The sequence below is a fragment of the Rhinoraja longicauda genome, chromosome 26 (genome assembly GCF_053455715.1).
Source record: "Rhinoraja longicauda isolate Sanriku21f chromosome 26, sRhiLon1.1, whole genome shotgun sequence".
Taxonomy (NCBI): Eukaryota; Metazoa; Chordata; class Chondrichthyes; order Rajiformes; family Arhynchobatidae; genus Rhinoraja; species Rhinoraja longicauda.
The window spans coordinates 24,202,685-24,224,503 of record NC_135978.1 but is presented as its reverse complement, the minus strand read 5'-3'; the positions used below and the strand labels follow the sequence as shown (position 1 = coordinate 24,224,503).

General features: G+C 42.2%; 1 protein-coding gene across 1 annotated transcript in view; it reads left to right on the top strand.

The window, feature by feature from the left end:
* vmp1 (vacuole membrane protein 1) overlaps positions 1–21,819 on the top strand; it is a 123,090-nt gene that overhangs the window by 57,395 nt on the left and 43,876 nt on the right. Inside the window, exons 7-8 of the mRNA XM_078422721.1 lie at positions 5,808–5,927; positions 20,389–20,469. Of these exons, the coding sequence (XP_078278847.1) occupies positions 5,808–5,927; positions 20,389–20,469 (201 nt within the window). The remainder of the gene's footprint in view (positions 1–5,807; positions 5,928–20,388; positions 20,470–21,819) is intronic.

The following is a 21,819-nucleotide window of genomic DNA, read 5'->3' as shown; positions in this document are numbered from 1 at the left end:
CACCTGGGCAAGGATGAGTTTCAAGCCAACCAAGTCAAGGTCCATGGTGCTGAAACATAGAAACATAGAAAATAGGTGCAGGAGTAGGCCATTCGGCCCCGAAGAAGGGGAAGGTGACTGACAAATTCCACTTCTTATTATCTGGAACTGCCATTCCCTCCATCACTGAGAAACCTGTCAAGAGTTTGGGGAAGCTTTTTGACGCAACTCTGAGGGACTCTGCCCGCCATTCAAAAATCCATCGAAGACCTTGAAGCCTGGCTCACCAAAGTCGACAAGTCAGGCCTGCCTGGCAGATTTAAGGCCTGGATCTATCAGCATTCCATCCTGCCCCGTGTCCTGTGGCCTCTGCTGGTTTACGCTGTTTCATTGACCACAGTTGAGTCCCTCAAAAGGAAGATCAGTGGCTTTCTTCGCAAGTGGCTTGGCCTTCCCCACAGCCTCAACAGTACAGCACTGTACGGGACCAGTAACATCTTGCAGCTCCCATTCAGTGGCCTCACTGAAGAGTTTATGGTGACACGGACAAGAGAAGCCCTACAGTACAGGGACTCCAGAGACAAAAAGGTGTCATCGGCTGGCATCGACAATAGACAATATGTGCAGGAGTAGGCCATTTGGCCCTTCGAGCCAGCACCACCATTCAATGTGATCATGGCTGATCATTCTCAATCAGTACCCTGTTCCTACCTTCTCCCCGTACCCCCTGACTCCGCTATCCTTAAGAGCTCTATCTAGCTCTCTCTTGAATGCATTCAGAGAATTGGCCTCCATGCCTTCTGAGGCAGAGTTCCACAGATTTACAACTCTCTGACTGAAAAGGTTTTTCCTCATCTCTGTTCCAAATGGCCTACCCCTTATTCTTAAACTGTGGCCCCTTGTTCTGGACTCCCCCAACATTGGGAACATGCTTCTTGCCTCTAACGTGTCCAACCCCTTAATAATCTTGTATGTTTCGATAAGATCCCCTCTCATCCTTCTAAATTCCAGTGTATACAAGCCTTGTCGCTCCAGTCTTTCAACATACGACAGTCCCGCCATTCCGGGAATTAACCTAGTAAACCAACGCTGAACGCCCTCAATAGCAAGAATATCCTTCCTCAAATTTGGAGACCAAAACTGCACACAGTATTCCAGGTACGGTCTCACTAGGGCCCTGTACAACTGCAGAAGGACCTCTTTGCTCCTATACTCAACTCCTCTTGTTATGAAGGCCAACATTCCATTGGCTTTCTTCACTGCCTGCTGTACCTGCATGCTTCCTTTCAGTGACTGATGCACTAGGACACCCAGATCTCGTTGTACGTCCCCTTTTCCTAAATTGACACCATTCAGATAATAATCTGCCCTCCTATTCTTACCACCAAAGTGGATAACTTCACACTTATCCACATTAAACTGCATCTGCCATGCATCCGCCCACTCACACAACCTGTCCAAGTCACCCTGCAACCTCATAGCATCTTCCTCACAGTTCACACTACCACCCAGCTTTGTATCATCTACAAATTTGCTAATGGTACTTTTAATCCCTTCATCCAAGTCATTAAAGTATATTGTAAATAGTTGCGGTCCCAGCACCGAGCCTTGCGGTACCCCAGTCACTGCCTGCCATTCTGAAGGGGACCCATTTATCCCCACTCTTTGCTTTCTGTCTGTCAACCAATTTTCTATCCATGTCAGTACCCTATCTCCAATACCATGTGCTCTAATTTTCCCACTAATCTCCTATGTGGGACCTTGTCAAAGGCTTTCTGAAAGTCGAGGTACTCCACATCCACCGGCTCTCCCCTGTCAATTTTCCTAGTAACATCCTAGTCAATTTTCCTAGTCAAGCATGATTTCCCCTTCGTAAATCCATGCTGACTCGGAACGATCCTGTTACTGCTATCCAAATGCTCTGCAATTTCGTCTTTTATAATTGACTCCAGCAACTTCCCCACCACTGATGTCAGACTAACTGGTCTATAATTTCCCGTTTTCTCTCTCCCTCCTTTTTTTAAAAGTGGGATTGCATCGAGGTGAGAACAGGGAGGAAATGGAGGGCGGAGAAAGCAGTGGAGGTGGCAGAGTCACGCCTAAGACAAAAGGCATTGGTGGGAGTCACGGCAACTGGCAGAGCGGGCTTGGGATACTTCCCTAAGACCCAGGTTGGCAAGGCCCAGGGCAAGGAGAGACACCATCTCATCCAGGAAGAGGTCCGAGCAGGTGTGGAGGAAGAGCATGTGAGCAGGATGGTGGGGCTCAGGCAGCAGGGAGCGTGGATAAGGTGGGAGAGCATACTGCAGCGCAGGATTACCTGGTCAAACATCATGCAGGCAGACTTCCAGCGCATCCGGTTCCTTGTCCAAGCTGACTACGATGCCCTACGAAGCCCAGCAAACCTCCATGTCTGGGGCAAGAGCGTGACACCTTCCTGCCCACTTTGCACTGGAAAGGGGTCATTAGAACATCTCCTCAGCAGCTGCCCAAAGTCCCTTGGGGAAGGTCGCTGTCGGTGGCGCCATGACCAGGTGCTCAAGGTGGTTGCTGAGAGCATAGCCACTGCCATCAGTAACAGCAAACACTTCAAATAAATCAATCACTTTTGTTAAAGCTGGAGAGAAGCCTCGACCACAACCAAAAACAAGGGCGGGCCTCCTCTACACGGCCACTGCCTGGCAGCTGCACGTCGATTTGGGCAAACAACTGAAATGTCCACAGCACATCACAGCAATATCACTCCGTCCAGACATGATCATCACCTCCGAAGTGACAAAACAGCTGATCATTCTGGAGCTGACAGTGCCCTGGGAAGAGCGTATGGAAGAAGCAAATGAGAGGAAACGCGCAAAGTACCAGGAACTGGTGGAGATGTGCTGGGATGGAGGCAGGAAAACATGCTATGAACCCATAGAGGTGGGCTGTAGAGGCTTTGCAGGACGCTCATTCTGCAAAGTCCTCAACCAATTGGGCATTACGGGGCTGGCAAAGAAGAGGGCCATTCAATCCGCAAGCGAAGCCGCAGAGAAAACCACTAGATGCTTTGGATTAAGAGAGCTGATCCGTGGGCGTTGCTGCTGTAAGGGGTTTCTGCGTCGAGCTTTCGCCCGACCTAAGGTCCACGTGCCTTGCTCTGGTCCCTCGACCAGACCTCGCACACTGGTTCCCCGTGAGTGGTTCGACCCACTCACCCCTTACGGTTCTAGACACTGGACTTAGATGCAGGAGCGTTTATAGTGCAGAAAAATTCAACCAGACCAGATTTGAAGACCAGGGTTTAAACGGAAAAGGCTTTTATTGTGCACTTGGGACTATTGTCCATGAATACTTATACACAGTTCTAAACGACATATGCATAACTACACGAATACTTAGACACAGTTCTACTAGACGTATGCACACTTACACGAATACTTAGACACAGTTCTATTAATAATAATAATAATAATAATGCATTTTATTTATATAGCGCTTTTCATATACTCAAAGACGCTTTACAGAGATTTTGAGAACATAGGGAAATGAATAAATAGATAAATAAGTAAATAAATAAATGAACAGAGAAAGGAGACAGAAGGTGAGGTGACCTTCAGTGGTTGAAGGCAGTACTGAACAGGTGAGACTTCAGCGATGTTTTGAATGTGGTGAGTGTGGAGGAGTCTCTAACGGTTTGGGGTAGTGAGTTCCATAGGGTGGGAGCAGCGATGGAGAAAGCCCTGTCCCCCCAGGATCTGAGTTTGGTCCGGATGTGGGGGGATAGGAGATTGGCATATTAGACATATTCTTGACTGTAAGATGGGGAACGTACGACACATCGCAAAATTGACCAACACATATTCATTTACACACCCACGTTTATTCAAACCACCCTCCCCTCTACACTAAAACTATGTCCAGGATGTGCAGGATCGGGGTACATGCTCACCATGGGGCTATTACTGGGGTTACTGGCTGTTCGTGCTGCTTCTCCGCTGCTTTCCGTGAGGGTCGTGCTTGTCCCGTGAGTTTCTTCCTTCCGTTTCTTGCGTTCCTGGCCAGTCGTTGCGAGCGTTGCTGTCCCTGCTGCGAGCGTGTCTTTCTTGCCTGTCTTTTTCGTCTTCCTCCTGGCTTGCGTTCCTTGCAGGTTTTCTTGCAGTATTTCTTCTTGTGTTTAAAACCCAAAAGTCGTGGCCAGTTATACTAATTCTGGCCCGTCCTATCTCCCGCCAGATCTCGGGATCTCTTTGTTTAAAAGATATGTATTGAGTTTTCCCTTTGTCCTGCGTTATGTCCGGGGGTACCGGGGATGGCCAGACGGTGTTAATTGGTATTTCGTTGCGAGGTGATGGGTTTAACTGGTTTCCCATCACCTACCAGGTAGTTTTCTATGGGCTATTGTGCCCCCTTAACAAGATTAACTGTGTAGGTCGGCTTGGGGCATTGTGAGTATGCTGATGTCAGCGCCCCAGTGTCTGGACTTCGACCTGGTTTCGCAGGTTTCTGCATGGCCAATATCCATCCATTGTTCTGGCCGTGGCTTTGCAGAAACCTAGAGACTGGGCTGTAAGGTTTTTGCTTTTGTGGCTGGTCACGAGGTCCTGCGGCCATCTTAGGACCCACGGATTGTGACATCCCTTGGTAAACTGACCGCAGCCTTTCTCCGCTATCAGCCCCAGTCTCCCGTTTAAAATGTCCAAACTGCAGCTCTTTGGTTTGGTGTTGCTTGCAGAATGAGGGAAAACTTCTCAAATCTTACATGCTGGGACGCAAGTCGGGGCCTGATCAACCCCGGCTGGGTCACCTGGGCGAGAGTGTCTGATGTTGTGAGACCTGAAACACCCGATGACGCCAGGTCACATCACTGAGGATGCCGAATGGGCCGAATGGCCTAATTCTGCTTATTACATCTTCTATCACTTATGAACCTATGAAGACCATGCATCCATTTTGTCCTCATGGGGACCATTGTACCAATCCTTTTGTGGACAGATGAATTAGTTATACCTTGTATGTTGCACCCCATGGATGGTTTTTTTTCTCGGTTATGTATCTCGATATGGAGCAGACAAAAAGGAGAGAAATGTGTACTTTTCCTATGGAATTTCATCAACTGAAAGTAAACAGGACTATTTTGTTGTACAGACAAATGTGTAGCTAAAATAACTTGCTGTTGTACAAACAAAAGTTAATTGATATCACTGAAGTTCCTCAGTTGAAAGAAAATCTGGACATCTGCAGACATCCTACTTTTTTTCCCCAAAACAAGGTTAACTGGTCTTGAAAATATCTCTCGTTCCCCTTTCCCCTGACTCTGTCTGAAGGAGGGTCTCCACCCGAAATGCCACCTCTTCCTTCTCTCCAGAGATGCTCCCTGACCCACTGAGTTACTCCAGGTTTTTGTGTCTTGAAAATGTTAACCTTGATTTCAGTCACTAATCCAGATACCACAATTGAAATCATTTTATTTATTCCAGTATCTTGGCATCATTTCTTTCTTTTCCACCATCAGTAAAGCATTTGAATATTTAAAAAAATAAAATTCTGACCAGAATGGTCAAATCTGCTGCCTATTTAAGAATTTTTGTCTGTCTATTGTTGAATGTCTAACAGAGAATCCTGGTTAACATTATCTGAAAAAGAAAGTAAAATGTTGGTTAATTGATCTTTAGCCTTGTTTTTTATTTGAGTTGATGTGTTCTAGCCCAAACAGAAAAAATGTGTATCCATAAAGGCCTATTAATATTATTTTATTTCCCATTATTATAATAAAAAACTGCTTTTCCTTTGGCATTATGTGCTGTAAATCATTGATTATTCCTTTGCTTTACCTTTTTTTCTCTCGGTAGGGAGCTGGCACTGCGATAGGAGAGTTGCCTCCTTATTTCATGGCACGAGCAGCTCGTCTGTCAGGCACAGAAGCTGATGAGGAATTTGAAGAAATACTGGAACATGGTCAGAATTCAGAGGTGGGTTTATTTGTTAAGAAAGGCAGTTCAGATAGACCATATTTATATTGAATGAAGTAATTGTACAATTATCACAGTCCAGTAATCCATCTGCTGCCGTCTGCCAGATATGTTATCAGCATTTCGTATCGCCCTGAGAAAGTTATTGTTTTACAAAGGGAAGGCACATTTTATAATGCTGATAGTTGGCATTGGCGCCAGGAGGTTAGTAAAAAAAAAAAAGGAAACTGCTGGATGAACTCAGCAGGTTGAGCAGCACCAGTGGTGTGGGGGTGGGGTGGGAGGTTGGCGTGGAAGGAATTATTAATATTTCTGGTCAAGACCCTGCATTTTGATATGTCCTGATGCAAAATCTTGACCCAAAACATCAACAATTCCTTTCTTTTCCACAGATGCTGTTCAACCCATTGAGTTCATCCAGGAGTTTGTTTCTTGCTTCAGGTTCCACCATCTGCTGTCTGTTGTCTCCCAAATATGAGAATCTCTTCAAATGATTCTTAGTTATATATTTTGAGATATTACAAGGAAGGAAAGTTGAATGTTTCTTTTTTTTTTTGCTGCACATGTTGGAGTCCTAGATTTGTTCTTTAATCACACAGCATTGCTGGGGCAGAGCAGGCTAGGGTAGTAGAATCAGATTTAGAAAAAAAAAAAACATCACATAAAAATATAGTGTATGAGAAAGAGAATGGATGTGAGGCAATACCGATCTGGCATGCGAATTTGCACAAATCGCTGCCTTCTATGCGACAAGATTGCATTATTTTAATACCGATTGCCATATATCTCTGACTAAATGACCCAGGTAGTTAATAATGTAACTGTTCTGAGCTGCATAAGTCGTGTGATTAGCTTTAGTTCATGCTGACAGTTGCAATTTTATTACTAAGGGCTCTTTTGGGTTGTTTTCAACCCTAAAATTGAGATGTGTATCGTATTTCACCAGTCTCTCCAGATTCCATAAAAATATTACCCGCAATGATGCTATTAATTTCTTTGGAAGGATTTACTGTCCAGACATTACAATGAAATGCTTAAGCTGAAGATACTTAACTCTAGGATGACAACACTGACTAAGGTGGATGAATAATATCTCCCACTTCATCTATCCCAATTCCCTTCATTGTACAGCAGAGAGACTAAAATGGTGGTGTCAAACCAAGCCAAAAACCAGCCTGAATTAGGGATGTGGCAAGACCTGCAAACTATAGATCAATAAACCTAACATCTGTGGTGAGAAAATTGCAGGAGAGGATTCTGAGGGATAAGATATACATGTATTTTGAAAGACAGGGTTTGATTAGGGATAGTCAGCTTGGTTTTGTGCCTGGGAGATCATCTCTCATGAATTTGAGTTTCTTTGAAATAACCAAGAAGGTAAATGAAGGCAGGACCATTGATATAGTCTATGTGGACTTCGAGACCATTGATAAGGTTGCATGGGACCCAGTGAGGGTTAGTCAACTGAATGCAGAATAGACATCATGGGAGGATCTCTTTTGACGAAGCCGGGGACAAGTGATGTTCCTAGAGGATTGGTGCTGTGCCCATTGCTGTTTGTCATCCCAATCAAGGATTTGGATGAGAATGTACAGGCATGATTAAGTTTGTAGATTCCATCTAAAATAGTGACCTTGTTGACAGTGAAGATGGAGTCAAGAATTACAGCGGAACCTTGATCAGGTGGGCCAAGGAATGGCAAATTAAGTTTAATTTGGGCAATTGGTAAGTGATGCATTTTTGGAGATGAAACCTGGAGAGAACCTTCGCAAAGAATGGTAGGATCCTGGGGAGTGTTGTAGAGCAAGGGATCAAGGAGTATAAGTATGGTGTATGGGCAGGAAGGGTGGTGAAGAAGGTTCTTGGCAGGTTGGCCTTCATCAGTTAGAGAATTGAATATAGAAGTTGGGATGTTATGTTACAGTTGTGTAAGATGTTGGTGAGGCAGCACTTGGAGTATTGTGTTCAGTTTTGGTCACCAAAGATATAAGATGCCATTAAGCTTTAAAGGGTGCAGAGAAGGATTGCAAGGATGTTTCCGGACTCAAAACCATGAGCTATAAGGAGAGTGTAAGAAGTGTAAGGAGAGTATGAAGAAGAGTATCGACCCGAAACGTCACCTATCCCTTCTCTCTAGAGATGCTGCCTGTCCCGCTGAGTTACTCCAGCATTTTGTGTCTACCTTAGCTATCAGGAAAGGTTGGGAAGGCTAGAACTGTATTGCCCAGGGTAGGGGGACTCATGAACTAGAGGCATAAGTTTAAAGTGAAAAGGGAAAGATTTCACACAAGATGGGTATATGGACAAACTGCCAGTAGTAGTTTAGGCAAGTACTATAAGAGCATTTAAAAGACATTTTGACAGGTACATGGATAGGAAATGTCTAGTTGGATATAAGCCAAACGCAGGCAAATGGGACTAGCTTAGTTGGTGCATCTTGGTCAGCATGGACCATTTGAGTTAAAGGGCCTGTTTCCATGCCATATGACTCTTGACTTTAAGTACAATGTAGTGTAGCTTTTGTCTTCATCTACTACTTAACTGTTTACTGCTAAATGAAAGGAATTTTTAAAAACTATAATCTAGTACTCAGAAACTGCCAGGGAACGAGAGGCTGTTTAAAGATCTGAGTGCTATATTCCATCTTGTCCCTGATGGTATTAAGTGTGATATTTTTTACTGCACTCAGTAGGTTTATAGAGACACTCTTCATTTCCCAGTCCCACCCTGCTTGGTTTATACAAAAAGTAATTATCCCACCCTGTCCCTGCCATGCGTGATGCCAAGTGATTGGCACATGCTAAATGAGCAGATTTGTAATCTCATGAAGCCTCAATATCAGAGTTGTTTGCTATCTTAAATGAATGAACTACCACCATTTTCAACAAGATGATCTGTTTTCTTAAAATAAATCTTGCCGAAGCATATTCAAATATTTTTGGGTTTTGCTAGTGGTAAAATGAGTACATTCTGTACAGTTTTGATTCTAGTTGCCTTTCAGAGGATTTTTGCATAAACCCAAGAGAGAAAATGACTCATCTTGCTACTGCATGGCAAATCAAGATTGCGTACTATGGTTTTGGCTGTTACTATAAGATGAGCATCAAAATGTTCACAAAATGACTAAAAGCCTGTCACATGCTTATGGGGTTGATACTGTGGTATCTTGAATACGTCAAGACTTTTTCACCTTAGTTTAATTGGATTAATTAAATTTTATATGTTTTGCATATCTTTCTTATTCTTTACCTGCTGAAGTGAAACATCCAAATATCCCTAGCTCTAAATCTCTAAAAAGTCCAGCTTGAACTATGTAAGGGTTCAGCTTGTATTTCTCTGTACCAAGATAATGAGGACTTCTCTGGAAATTAAAATGTTGAAGTAGGAGTAAACCATTCAGTCTTTCTTACCCGGTCTGCAATTCAGTAAGATCTTGGCTGATTTTTTACATATCTCAGCGCCACTGCTCCATTAGTCTTGTATGGATGGATTCCCTTGATGACTAAAAAATCTATTTCTGCCTTGATTATATTTGAAGACCAAGCCTACAAAACCTGCTGTTGGAAAATTTGCTTCTGTCTAACCCCTTATTTGAGTCTTGGGCTGCAGCGCAAGAAATCAATACCACATTCAGTCTGTTCTGCTCAAGATTCCAGCAACGGCAACTCTTGTATTCCCACATCCATTCTGTCAAACCCTACAAGAATTTTATATGGTTCAATGTGATCATCTTTCATTTTTTTAAATGCAGGAGTACATAGACAAAAAAAACCAAAGTGCTGGAGTAATTTAGTGGGTCAGGTAGCATCTCTGGAGAACGTGGGTAGGTGACATTTCTGGTGGGTACTTTGCTTCAGAGTACAGGCTCAGTTTGCTTATACTCCAGCATGATAACCTGTCATCTCCAGAATTGATCTGGAGAGGCAAGGAATGATGCCAGGAGTAAATAGTTGAGCATGCCTATTGGATGTTTCAGCTTCATTCATCGGTAATTAGATGTGCAGAAGATTTTCTGGAAAATTATTTGGATGAGAGCTATTGGACCAGAACCATTCTTTTACTAATACGTTGAGCTGGATTTCAACTTGAATAAGTGTGTGGATTTCTATTTAGTTCATTTTAGCCTGCTGAAGAATGACATAAGTTTAGAAAACCTTTTAAACAAATAGCAGTTTCTGAGAGCAGCATTTGAATCTACTTCTGTGGAATTCGCTGCCTCAGGGAGCTGTGGATGCAGGAACGTTAAATAAATTTAAAACAGAAATAGATTGTTTTTTAATAGACAAAGGAATTAGGGATTACGGGGAGTGGGCAGGGAAGTGGACATGAGCTATGGTTAGGATAGTAAGACCTGAGTAATCTCCTGGACAAGTTTTGATCACCTAGCTTGGGGTCGGAGAGGAATTTCCCGGATTTTCCCCCCAAATTGGCCTGGGTTTTTGTCCGGTTTTTCACCTCTCCCAGGAGATCACACGGTTCTTTTGGGTGGGAAGAAGGGCGATAGTGGGAAGGGGGTTGGGGTAGGATCAGCCATGATCAGCCATGATCCAAAGGCCACGATTAATAATCAAGTCCATTTTTCGAGGTGATAGAATGCTGAACATTTTTGCTTTCAAAATATTATTTTCCATAATATCTGTTCTTCCTTTGCATTGTTTCATTTTTTAAACACAAACTGGCGTCTAGACATTTGCATTACCTCATTAATTGTGGTTACCATTTGGTCTGATTCTCCCCCTCATACTTGTTCTGTTGACTTAATCAGTGATGAATTTGCACTCGTATTAAACTGTTCAAGATTTCACCAGTTTGAAGTTGATCACATTTTGAAAAAGTTTAGCTTTTTTTAATTTAAAAAAAATTGTCCAGAAATGAAGGTATTATTTTCCATTTACTATTAATTTAGTTTTAATTATTAAAATAAGGCTGAAGTGTCTTGGCAACATGATTTATTTATTCCTTAACATTAAGAAGTGATGGGGAGAAAAATTTAAGACAAAAGCTCAGGTTTTATGGCAATAAACAAATAAATCTGAAGTGCTTTGAAGCCTGAAACAGTTGTGTTAATTTGGCAAACATGCTGAGAAATCTCTCAGTGTGGATTGAGTCACTTTTTTTTTGTTAATGAGGAGCAGCTGCAGTTTATGTGTAACCCTGAGGCGTTCTCAGTGAACCTTAACTGCACCCTCTGAAGTGTGGTTTTGTTTGAGAGGATCACATGGTTTCTGTGAAATCTCCTCCATTTCCAGTAACCGTTTGGACAAGGGTGACTCAGAAGCGAAACAGCTTCCTCTGACCACAAAGTTGTTGAAGAATTTGTCAACGTGGACTTTATAGAGTTTTATAGTAGTTAGCTGGAACTGCTGTGGTAAGATTGTATCAGCAAGGCAATAAGGAAACTTCCTGCTAATAAACTGTGTTACTTGTCTGGAATACCCCTACCACTGGATTTTGGAAAACCCAACTGCCTTGTGCTTTTGGTTTTATGACAATTATACTTCCTTTGATTTTTGTTCCATGGATTATTTTAAGCCTTGGATATTTTCCTATTTTAAAATATTACTCAATTATGCCATTCATCCAATTCGGCCTGATTTAACAACTAGCCTTCGTTTTTTTTTCTATGGAGTCTATATCCAGTGGCTCAAGTAAAAATCTGCTTGAAACCTGGCCTTGTTAAAAGTTGTTCTTTCATTTTGTTAACCCAGGAAAGTCCATCAGCTTGTAAGCTTCCTTTTAACAACACTGCTTGTGTCCATCCATTTTTTATCTCTAATTTTGTTACTACCATTTAACATGCTTTTTATTTGCACTCGTGCAAAAACTTGATTGGAAGCAAGCCTCCAAACTTTGGCGCTTTCCTCTGGATTAACGATCAGTATTGAGATTTGCTTCAGGTTAAAGAGAAGCATTTAGTCATAAATGGGTTGAGGTAAATGTTCAGTTTGTACCAAGGCAGGAAACAGGATATTTCTCCATCAAAGTTTCAGAAAGCAAAAGACACAGATTTAGGGAAGTAATGGATAAGCTATGGCCAACACAAAATTCAAAATAAAGGCACTCCCTTGCAACTGACCTGAGAGATGGGCTTTTTAAAGCTCTACATTATATTTCTTCTGGAATTGGAGTACAAGTGTATTGATCTAGTGAATGATCATGAAAAACCCATGGTCATCTGGAACATTTTTAATCAGCTGGGGAAATCCTTGACAAAGAGAAATTTTGTGTTATTTCAAGGCAATCAGATATTTTTCAATAAAAAAGAGATTTTGAGATCAGTATGCTGTTGTTACCACAACTGGCAAGTCAAATAGAGGCTTAGAGACAAACAGGATGGAAACAGACCCTTCAGCCCAGCTCGTCCATGCTAATCAAGCTGCCCCTTCTAATCTGGTCCCATTTCCAAATCACTCTAATCCTTTTCTATTCATGTACCTATCCAAATGCCTTTTAAATGTTATAATACTTGCCTCAGCTACTTTCTGTGGCAGCTAGTTCCATATACTCATCACCCTCTGTATGGAAAAAGTTGCCCCTCTGATTCCTATTAAATCTTTCCCCTCTTAAACCTAAGCTATCAAGTTCTTGATTCCCATACCCTGAGGAAAAAGATTGCACTCACCCTATCTATGCAACTCATGATTTAATACACCTCTACAAAATCACCCATCAGCCACGTGGGTTGCAAGGAATAAAGTCCGAGCCATCCCAATAGCTAAGGCTCTCGAGTCCTGGCAATATTCTCATACATTTTCAATGTGCTCCTTCTGGCTAAATGGCATCTTTCCAATTGCAGTGTGACCAAAACTAAACACAATGTTCAACTTGGCCCTCACCAATGTCTTGTACATCTGTAACATAACATTCCAACTTCTATATTCAAGTCTTTGATTAATGAAGCCTAGCATGCCAAATGCCATCTTCACCCTATCTACTTGCAATGTCAATTTCATGAAAATGGAGAAGGACAGGTCTGTAATGGCTGAAGAATGTTGAAGGATAGATGGACCTAGGGGTTCGTCCATTGTTCCCTGAAAGTGGCAACATCGGTAGAGAGGGTATTAAAGAATGCAACTAGCACATTTGCCTTCAAAGGTTGGGGAAGAGACTATAAAACTTGTAACGTTAAGTTGCCACTTCACAAAACACTGGTTGGACTGTCCTTGGAGTATTGTGTGTGGTTGGGATGCGATACTGTAAGATATGTTCATGCTGGAAAGAGTGCAGAAGGGATTCACCAGGCTGTGGCCTGGATTTGAGGACCTTAGTAGGAGGACCTTTGAGAGGGGGGGGGGGGGGGAAAGGCTGAATATGTTGAGTTTTTTTGGTCAGGTGTAACGGAGGCTAAGGGGTGACTAAATTGAGACCTAGATATTTAAGAAGTGGTGATATAGTTAGGATTCAAAAACAAGAGGGCCCGGGTTTAAGGTGACAGAAGGAGTTTTAAAGGAGATCTTAGGTCAATGTTTTGTGTACAAGGCTCTCTGGAACTTGCTGCCCTAGTGCAGTCAGTGAAATCACTAATTTCAGAGGCATTTAAGCAGGCACTTAAATGTACGCTATAGAAGACATCACCAGAGTGTAGGCAGATATTGTTAGTGCAGATAGGCAAAAAGGTCTGCATGGACATGGGACAAATGGCATGTTTCTATGCCATCCAACTTTCTCCATGACACTGACTTGGACTCAAGTAAGGGTCTTGTGGTATATAATCAGCTGTACACTGGATCAATATTCGGAATAAATCGGGAGACCTGTAGAACATAAAGGTATGGGGTACTTTTTTAAATTACTTTAAAAATTTGCTAATTTTAAGAAAATGCTCATGCCAAATTCTATTAAATGCTACCATATTTAAATGCACAAAATGCAAAATGGAGGTTACTTACTGCACAAATCTTCCATCATGGAGCAATAGGATGTTGATTACTGCTGGTAATGTGTTACTCCACAACTGTTTTCATCTTCAGTCTGCCATTTGAACTGATAAGGAAGAATTCCTGTACTTTTTTGGCTTGTTACTTTTTTGCCCATATCAGTTATGGGAAATTTGATAAACTGCTTCCTTATGCGTCATTATCTAGCTTCATTGATTTAAGGGAACAATTGATGGGAGACAAAGGATTTGACTGCTAAATAAGCTAAATAAGTTCAGAAAAAAAATTCAAGTCCTCAGTTCAGTTTTGCATTTGCAGCTGAACACCTGCTAAACAAAGATGGACTTTAATAGTTTGCAGCTGAAGACAATTTTAGACTCTCGACAATGGAAGTGAGAGAGCTCTGCTCTTTTGAGCAAGGTTAGAGGACTTTCAAGTTGTAATCTTACATCAGGTCAAAGACGAGCTAGCTGAGGCGCTAGCTTTGAATGCAGTGATCTTGCTTTTGCTGGTAGTCATAACTTTTTTTCCATTACCTAAGTACATTTAAGAACATGAGAAGCCCACATCGTACAGGTGCTTGCGCAAGTCTGTTCCATTGCTACAAAATGGGGACAGCCATTGATTTTGCGATGGACGGAAGTGTTATATGAAATTTACCACATGAGATTTTGTAGAGGATTATTTTGTGATAAATAACTTTCGGGTTACAATAATCTGAGAGAGTGGTCTCATTTGCAATATGATTCTCAATAAACCTTATCCAGTGAGAAAGTCAAGAATGTTTTGAGGGCGAGATAAGAGAGAGTTAACTTATTGCGCTTCTTCCATAAAAATGTGTTTTAATTATTCAAGATGATTAAAATTAAACAATGACTCAGCAAAGTTGTCAGGTTGCAGCACATTACACATCTGATGAACTTTAGATTAGTAAATTTGGTTTAGCTAGGGTGGAGTGTGGTTTCATGTTCTCTTCGTGCAAAATGATATGCTGAAGGTCATTTGCTAAACTCAATTACTTTCTGTAAACAACGCAAAAGTAGGTTTGTGAATCTGCTTTCTCATGGCAGATAATAGGACTTTACAAAGTAGCTAAATCGTGTAAATAAGTTTAGTTGTATTTCGGCAGCAAAACAATCACCAGTTAAATTAAGATATTGAATCTATCACAAGTCAAGAACCTTGCATTATTCAGAACAACAGCCTATCTCTTAATGTCAGCAAGACGAAAATGTTGGTTGTTGATTAAAGGAAGTGGGAGGAGGGTGAACACAACCGTGTCATCAATGGAATTGCTGTAGAGTTGGTCAACAGCTTCAGGTTCCTTGACATTCATATCACCAGCAACCTAACCTGGTCATTTTACACTGATGTGCAGATCAAGAAAGTGCATCAACATATTTACTTCCTTTGGAAAATGAGACTTCTTGAATGTCTACAAAACTTTCTCAACCTCTACAGATGCAGTACAGGAAATATCCTGATATGTCAGCTGCTCTGTTCTTGACTGCCTGAAATTGCAGAGAGTAGTAAGCACAGACTTGTTCACACACTTGTCTTTTTCCACAAACTTGTCCACTCTTGTTGATCTATGGCTCTTAGCCTTACCAGTGAAATTTGTTCCCATGCCTTGAAAGAATCTAAACCAAGGTGTGTTGTCATTGCCTTCATTTCAGTCCGTTTTCATGGTGCTTTGCTTAACGAAGGCTGAAAATATCATCAAGGACTCTTGTGACCCTGGTCATTCACTTTTCTCTCCTACCTTTTGAAAGAAGATACAAGAGATTGAAATCCCAGAGGTCCAGCTTCTACCTCACTGCTCCTATTTTGTGTTGTTGGGTAACAAATTGTACATGTTATGCTTCATGGCAGTGATGAGCTACTGAATGTATTACAACTTGATGAATAATCATACAACTATGCAGCAAAACAGCATGCCCTTTGGTCCGACTCATCCATGCCCACTAAGTTGTCTGAACAGAAGTCAAACAAAAGTCCTGAATGACTGTTCCAAGGTTTAAAAGTGGAGTTTTCCCAACTGTCACTCTTCCTTTTGCCAACATTTTTAAAAAAAATCAAGCAATCATTCCCTGAAGCATAGGAGGTTGAAGGGAGACCTTATAGTGGTTTATAAAATCATGAGGGTCACAGATAAGGTCAATAGACACAGACTTTTCCAAGCTGGAAAAGGATGGAGATGTATAAAACTATAGGACATGAGTTTAAAATGATAGGGGGAAATTTTGAAAGGGACCTGAGCGGCAACATTTGAAGAAAAATGGATGGTGCACATATGAAATAAGCTGCCAAACATAATGATAGAGGCAGTTACAGTTACGCAGTTACGACATTTAAAAGACATAGGTACTTGGATTGGAAACATTTGCGAGAATATACTCCAGGCGTGGGTAAGTGGATGCAGCTTGGGTATGCAACTTGGGCAGAATGAGAGTTGGGCCGATGAGCCAGTTTCTGTGCTGACTTGCTCTGAGACTCGGCCTTATCAGTGAAATATTTCCCATCATTTGAAAAATCTAAACCAATTTGTGCTGCAAAGCACCAGAGACATTAAAAAAAGTTTTGTTTAGAAATCATCTTCATGTTCCATGCTGGGTTCAAGCAATATTTATGATGTAAATGTGCCAGAATGATACAAAAGCTTAAGGATTTAAACTGCATGGACAGCTTGCATAAATTTGTTTCATTCTCATGAGTTTACAGGGGTAATCAATCAGTGTGTTTAAAATGAAGGAATTCAATAGATTGGATGGACAGTAATAATTTCCACTCGGTGAAGGATCTAGGTCAAGACCTTTTGGAAAGAAATTGGGAAGTGACTTTGCACGCTGGTGGAAATATGGCATCTTTCACCAAAACTCTGGAAGCTAAAATAATTGACATTTTCAAGACTGGATTTTTGACTTTATTTTTGTTACAGCAGGACATTAAAACAGAGGGACCAAAGTTTAATAAATTAAAGGACAAATCAGCCTTGATTTAATTGAAAGCAGGATAGATGAAAGGAGCTTTAATGACCCACTCCAAAAATATCTCTCTTCCATTTTAATGCCTTGCATTCAAACATTGGTCAAAATCTAATTGACACGAGCGCAACTGCCTCACGACTTAATTGACCAGGGTTAAATCCTAACATCCATTATGTGTGGGATTTGTACGCTCTCCCTATTGCTACGTGGATTTTTTCCAGGTGTTCGGGTTTTTTCCAGCATTGCAAAGATATGCGACTTGGATGGTTAAATAGCCACAGTAAATTTCCCCAAGTGCTTGGGTGAGTGGTAAAATCTACGGGAAGCTAATTAAATTTGGGGAGAAATTGAGATTCGTGTAATTGGATCTTGATGATAGTCATGGTTTGAGTTGGATCAAACGGCTTGTTTCTGTCTTGTATGATTCTATGATTTATTCTGTAACAAGGTTTCTTTATGTAAAAAAATGAGACAACTTATTTCTAAATAACTTGATCCATGTTCAAAAAGGTAGGTAAATGTAATTATAAATGGTTCCATAAATAATTGCTGAGACAAGAGAGATTTTGGGATGAATAGCGATATTTAATCTGGTTAATGAATATCCAACCAGATTATATATAGTAACCTACAAATGTTTGTTGTGGTACAAGGGTAAAATGCTATTCTCTACCTTACAAAGTTTGTCATATTGTGATCAAAAGTCTCCTACTTGGCTTTACAAGACCCGGAAGCTGTCTCCTTTAGTTCTGTAATCTGTGGGCTTTGATATTCTAAATTCAGCATTACTTATTACTATTACAGTTTCAACCCATTTAAAATGCCTATTTTCTGAAATTCTAATAATCTTCTACATTTCCCCATGACCCTTCCCACTCCCACTGTCCTCCATTTGCATCCCTCCTCACACGTTACTCAGATTGATCATACTCCATACCTTGTTGCATCTGCCCATCACCCCCTAACCACCCAGACTTCTCCCTTGGTTCACATTTCCTATCTGGTTCCATTTATCACCTACCAGCCTCTGTCTCATTCCGTTCCCTTCCACGCCAACACCTGACTCCACACGCAGAACCAGCCAATTTCCGACTACTAACACTCTCCTCCGCCTAGCAGAGCTGGTCCTTACCCTTAATAATTTCTTTGACTCCTCCCACTTCCTCCAAATCCAAGGCGTAGCTATGGGTACTCGCATGGGCGCCAGCTATGCCTGTCTCTTTATTGGGTACATTGAACAATCACTATTCCAGGTGTACACTGACCCTATCCCCGAACTCTACCTCCACTACATTGACGACTGCATTGGCGCTACCTCCTGCACCCATGCAGAACTCACTGACCTCATCAACTTCATGACTAATTTCCATCCTGCACTCAAATTCACTTGGACCATCTCCAACATCTCCCTATAGTTTCTAGATCTCACCATCTCCGTCACAGGAGAGAGACTATCGACTGACATCCATTACAAAACCACTGATCCCCACTGACATAGCTATCTAGACTATACTTCTTCCCACCCTGCTTCCTGTAAAAACTCTATCCCCTACTCCCAATTCCTCCGTCTACGCTGCACCTGCACCCAGGATGAGGTTTTCCATTCCAGGTCATCGGAGATGTCCTCGTTCTTTAGAGAACGGGGATTCCCCTCTTCCATTATAGATGAGGCTCTCACTAAGGTCTCCTCGATATCCCGCAGCTCTGCTCTTGCTCCCCCTCCCCCCATTCGTAACAAGGACAGAGCCCCTCTTGACCTTCCACCCCATCAGCCGTCGCATGCAGCACATCATCCTCTGACATTTTTGCCACCTCCAACGAGATCCCACTACTGGCCACATCTCTACCCCTTTCTGCTTTCCGCAGAAACCGTTCCCTCCGCAACTCCCGGGTCAACTCATCCCTTCCCACCCAAACCACCCCCCTCCCACAGGAGATGCAACACCTGTCCCTTTACCTCCACCCTCGACTCCGTCCAAGGACCCCTACAGTCTTTTCAGGTGATACAGAGGTTCACTTGCACCTCCTCCAACCTCATCTACTGTATCTGCTGTTCCAGGTGTCGTCTCCTGTATATGGGCGAGGCCAAGCGCAGGCTCGGCAATCATTTCGCTGAACACCTCCTCTCAGTCTGCCTAAACCTACCTGATCTCCCGGTTGCTCAGCAGTTTAACTCCCCTTCCCATTCCCAATCTGACCTTTCTGTCCTGGGCCTCCTCCATTGTCAGAGTGAGGCCCAGTGCAAATTAGAGGAACAGCTCCTCATATTTCACTTGGGTAGCTTACACCCCAGCGGTATGAACATTGACTTCTCTAACTTCAAGTAGCCCTTGCTTTCCCTCTCTCTCCATCCCCTCCCCCTTGCCAGTTCTCCCACCAGTCTAACTGTCTCCGACTACATTTTATCTCTGTAATGCCCACTCCCCTGACATCAGTCTGAAGAAGGGTCTTAATCCAAAATGTCACCCCTTCTCTCCGGAGATGCTGCCGGTCCCGCTGATCTGCTCCAGCATTTTGAGTCTACCCTGATTCCATCTGCTTCCTAACCCGAAAAGTCACCTATCATATGTCTCCTGAGATGCTGCCTAACTCGCTGAGCTACCTCTTTGTGTTTCCATCTATTACTAGTTGTCTCCATGCACCCTTGCACTCCCCTCACCTGGGTCATTACCATTTCTCCCCCTCCCCAACCACCCTTTGTGTCACCCCTCACCTCACCTGGGTCATTACCATTTCTCCCCCTCCCCAACCACCCTTTGTCTCACCCCTCCTTCTCACTTCAAAATATTAGATATCATCCATCTAGTGCTCAGTCCTGATGCAGAGATGCAAAATATCTGCCATCACGTTGCCTCTGCAGCTGCTGCTTGACCAGCAGCCGCTGAGTTCTTGCATCAATTTACCTTTTTACTTCAGATTCCAGCTTCGGGCCGACTAATGATCACTTTTCTACTAGTTCTATTATAAATTTACATCTATCCTGCACACAAGGAACAATTTACAGAAGCAAATTAAACTACAAACCTGCACGTCTTTGAAATGTGAGAGGAAACTGGAGCACCCAGAGTAAACTTGCGCAGTCACAGGGAGAACGTACAAGCTCCGTAGAGACAGCACCCGTGGTCAAGGTTGAACCTGGGTCTCTGGTGCTGTAAGGGAGTTCCTCGAGCAGTTTGTGTTTTGCGCAAGATTCCAATATCTGCATTTTCTTGAGTTTCCAAATATAGGAGGTAGTCATTTAAAACTGAAGCGTATAGGAATTTCCTGTCACAGAGAAAAGTGAATAATTTGAATTTTCAACCCCTGAGAGGTTAGATTGCTGGAAGCATTTAAGGAGACGGTAAATATATTTTTAAGATTGGTGAGTGAAGGACCATGTGGAACTGAACTGACACTGAAGAAGAGCTGAGGCCTGGGAAAGGTCTGCCATGATCATATTAAACGTTGGGTCGGAGAAAACTTGCACGTTCACAGGTCACAGCCAGGTGCCCTACTCATATTTTCTTGCACAAACATTGTAATATTAAAGCTTAGGAATTTTGTACTTTCCAGAATGTTTTAAATATTTTGCTGAACATGTTTTTTTCTTTTCATCAGGACCTTCCAACCAGAGCGAGGATGGCTGTTCAGAACTTGGTACAAAGAGTTGGCTTCTTTGGCATCTTGGCTTGTGCTTCAGTAAGTAAAACATGAAAGTTAATAAATCCAGTAATCTATTCTGGTGGATTGGTGGGGAAATAAAATAGTGCCTCCATTGAAAGAACAAATGCGCATTTATGCATGGAGCATAATCCTGCCTTGCAATTTCAAATGCTACTTATGCAAGACACTGAAATGCTGTGCATGGAGATGTAGTCATTAGGTATTTTATGTATGAATGAATGAATAAGTTTATTGGCCAAGTATGTGACCTGGTGTTCTGCTTGCAAATGACAATACAAACATACAGTTAACAATTAAGAATAAAGCATAACCACATCAAAACAATAAGGATACAACATTACGGTCTAAACATGTGGATGAAAATAAACCAGAGCAAAAAGAGACTACGGACTTTGGTTATTGAGTAGAACTACTACTCGTGGGGAAAAAGCTGTTTTTATGTCTGGCTGTGGCTGCTTTGAGGGAAGTGCTTTAAAGATGTTGTGGCCAGGGTGAGAGGGGTCAGAGATGATCTTGCCCGCTCGCTTCCTGGCCCTTGCAGTGTACAGTTCATCAATAGGGGGAAGGTTGCAGCCAACAACCCTCTCAGCTGGTCGAACGATCCGTTGCAGCCTCCGGATGTCGTGCTTGGTGGCTAAGCCAAACCAGACCATGATGGAGAAGGTGAGGACGGACTCGATGATAGCAGTATAGAATTGGACCATCATTGCCTGTGGCAGATTGTGTTTCCTCAGTTGCCGCAGGAAGTACATTCTCTGTTGGGCCTTTTTGACTGTGAAATCAATGGTGGCCCCCCTTTTAAGGACCCTGGAGATGATGGTTCCAAGGAACTTAAATGACTCCACAGATGTGACTGTGTTTATGCATAACATTCCACAAACCAGATATAAATGAATGATCATTTGATTTTAAAAAGAATGTTGGCAGAGGGAAGAATGGTATCTGGGAAAACTCCCTGCTTTTAAAACGGGACCACCACCCATGGCTTTCATTTAACGCATCAATTTATAGCACATCACCTTCAATGTTGCCAACCGCGCGCAGTAAAACACTTCAGCGTTGGCATAGATCATGTTGAAATCTTGGAGTTGAGACTATTTTATGAATTGATAGTGTAGGAAGGAACTGCCGATGCTGGTTTAAACTGAAAATGAATTGATAGATTGACGTCTGATTTTTCATATTAGTTTTTCCCTTGTACAATTTGCAGTGGACACCTACTGTTTTATGACTCTGTTGGAGAGGATACCCGATTGAAAAGTATTTTTTCATTTTATAAATTTATCTTTTTTACCACGACAGCTTGTTTCTTTCATCACGGATTTCCCAATTCATCAAACTATTTTGCATCTTGAGATATTGTTT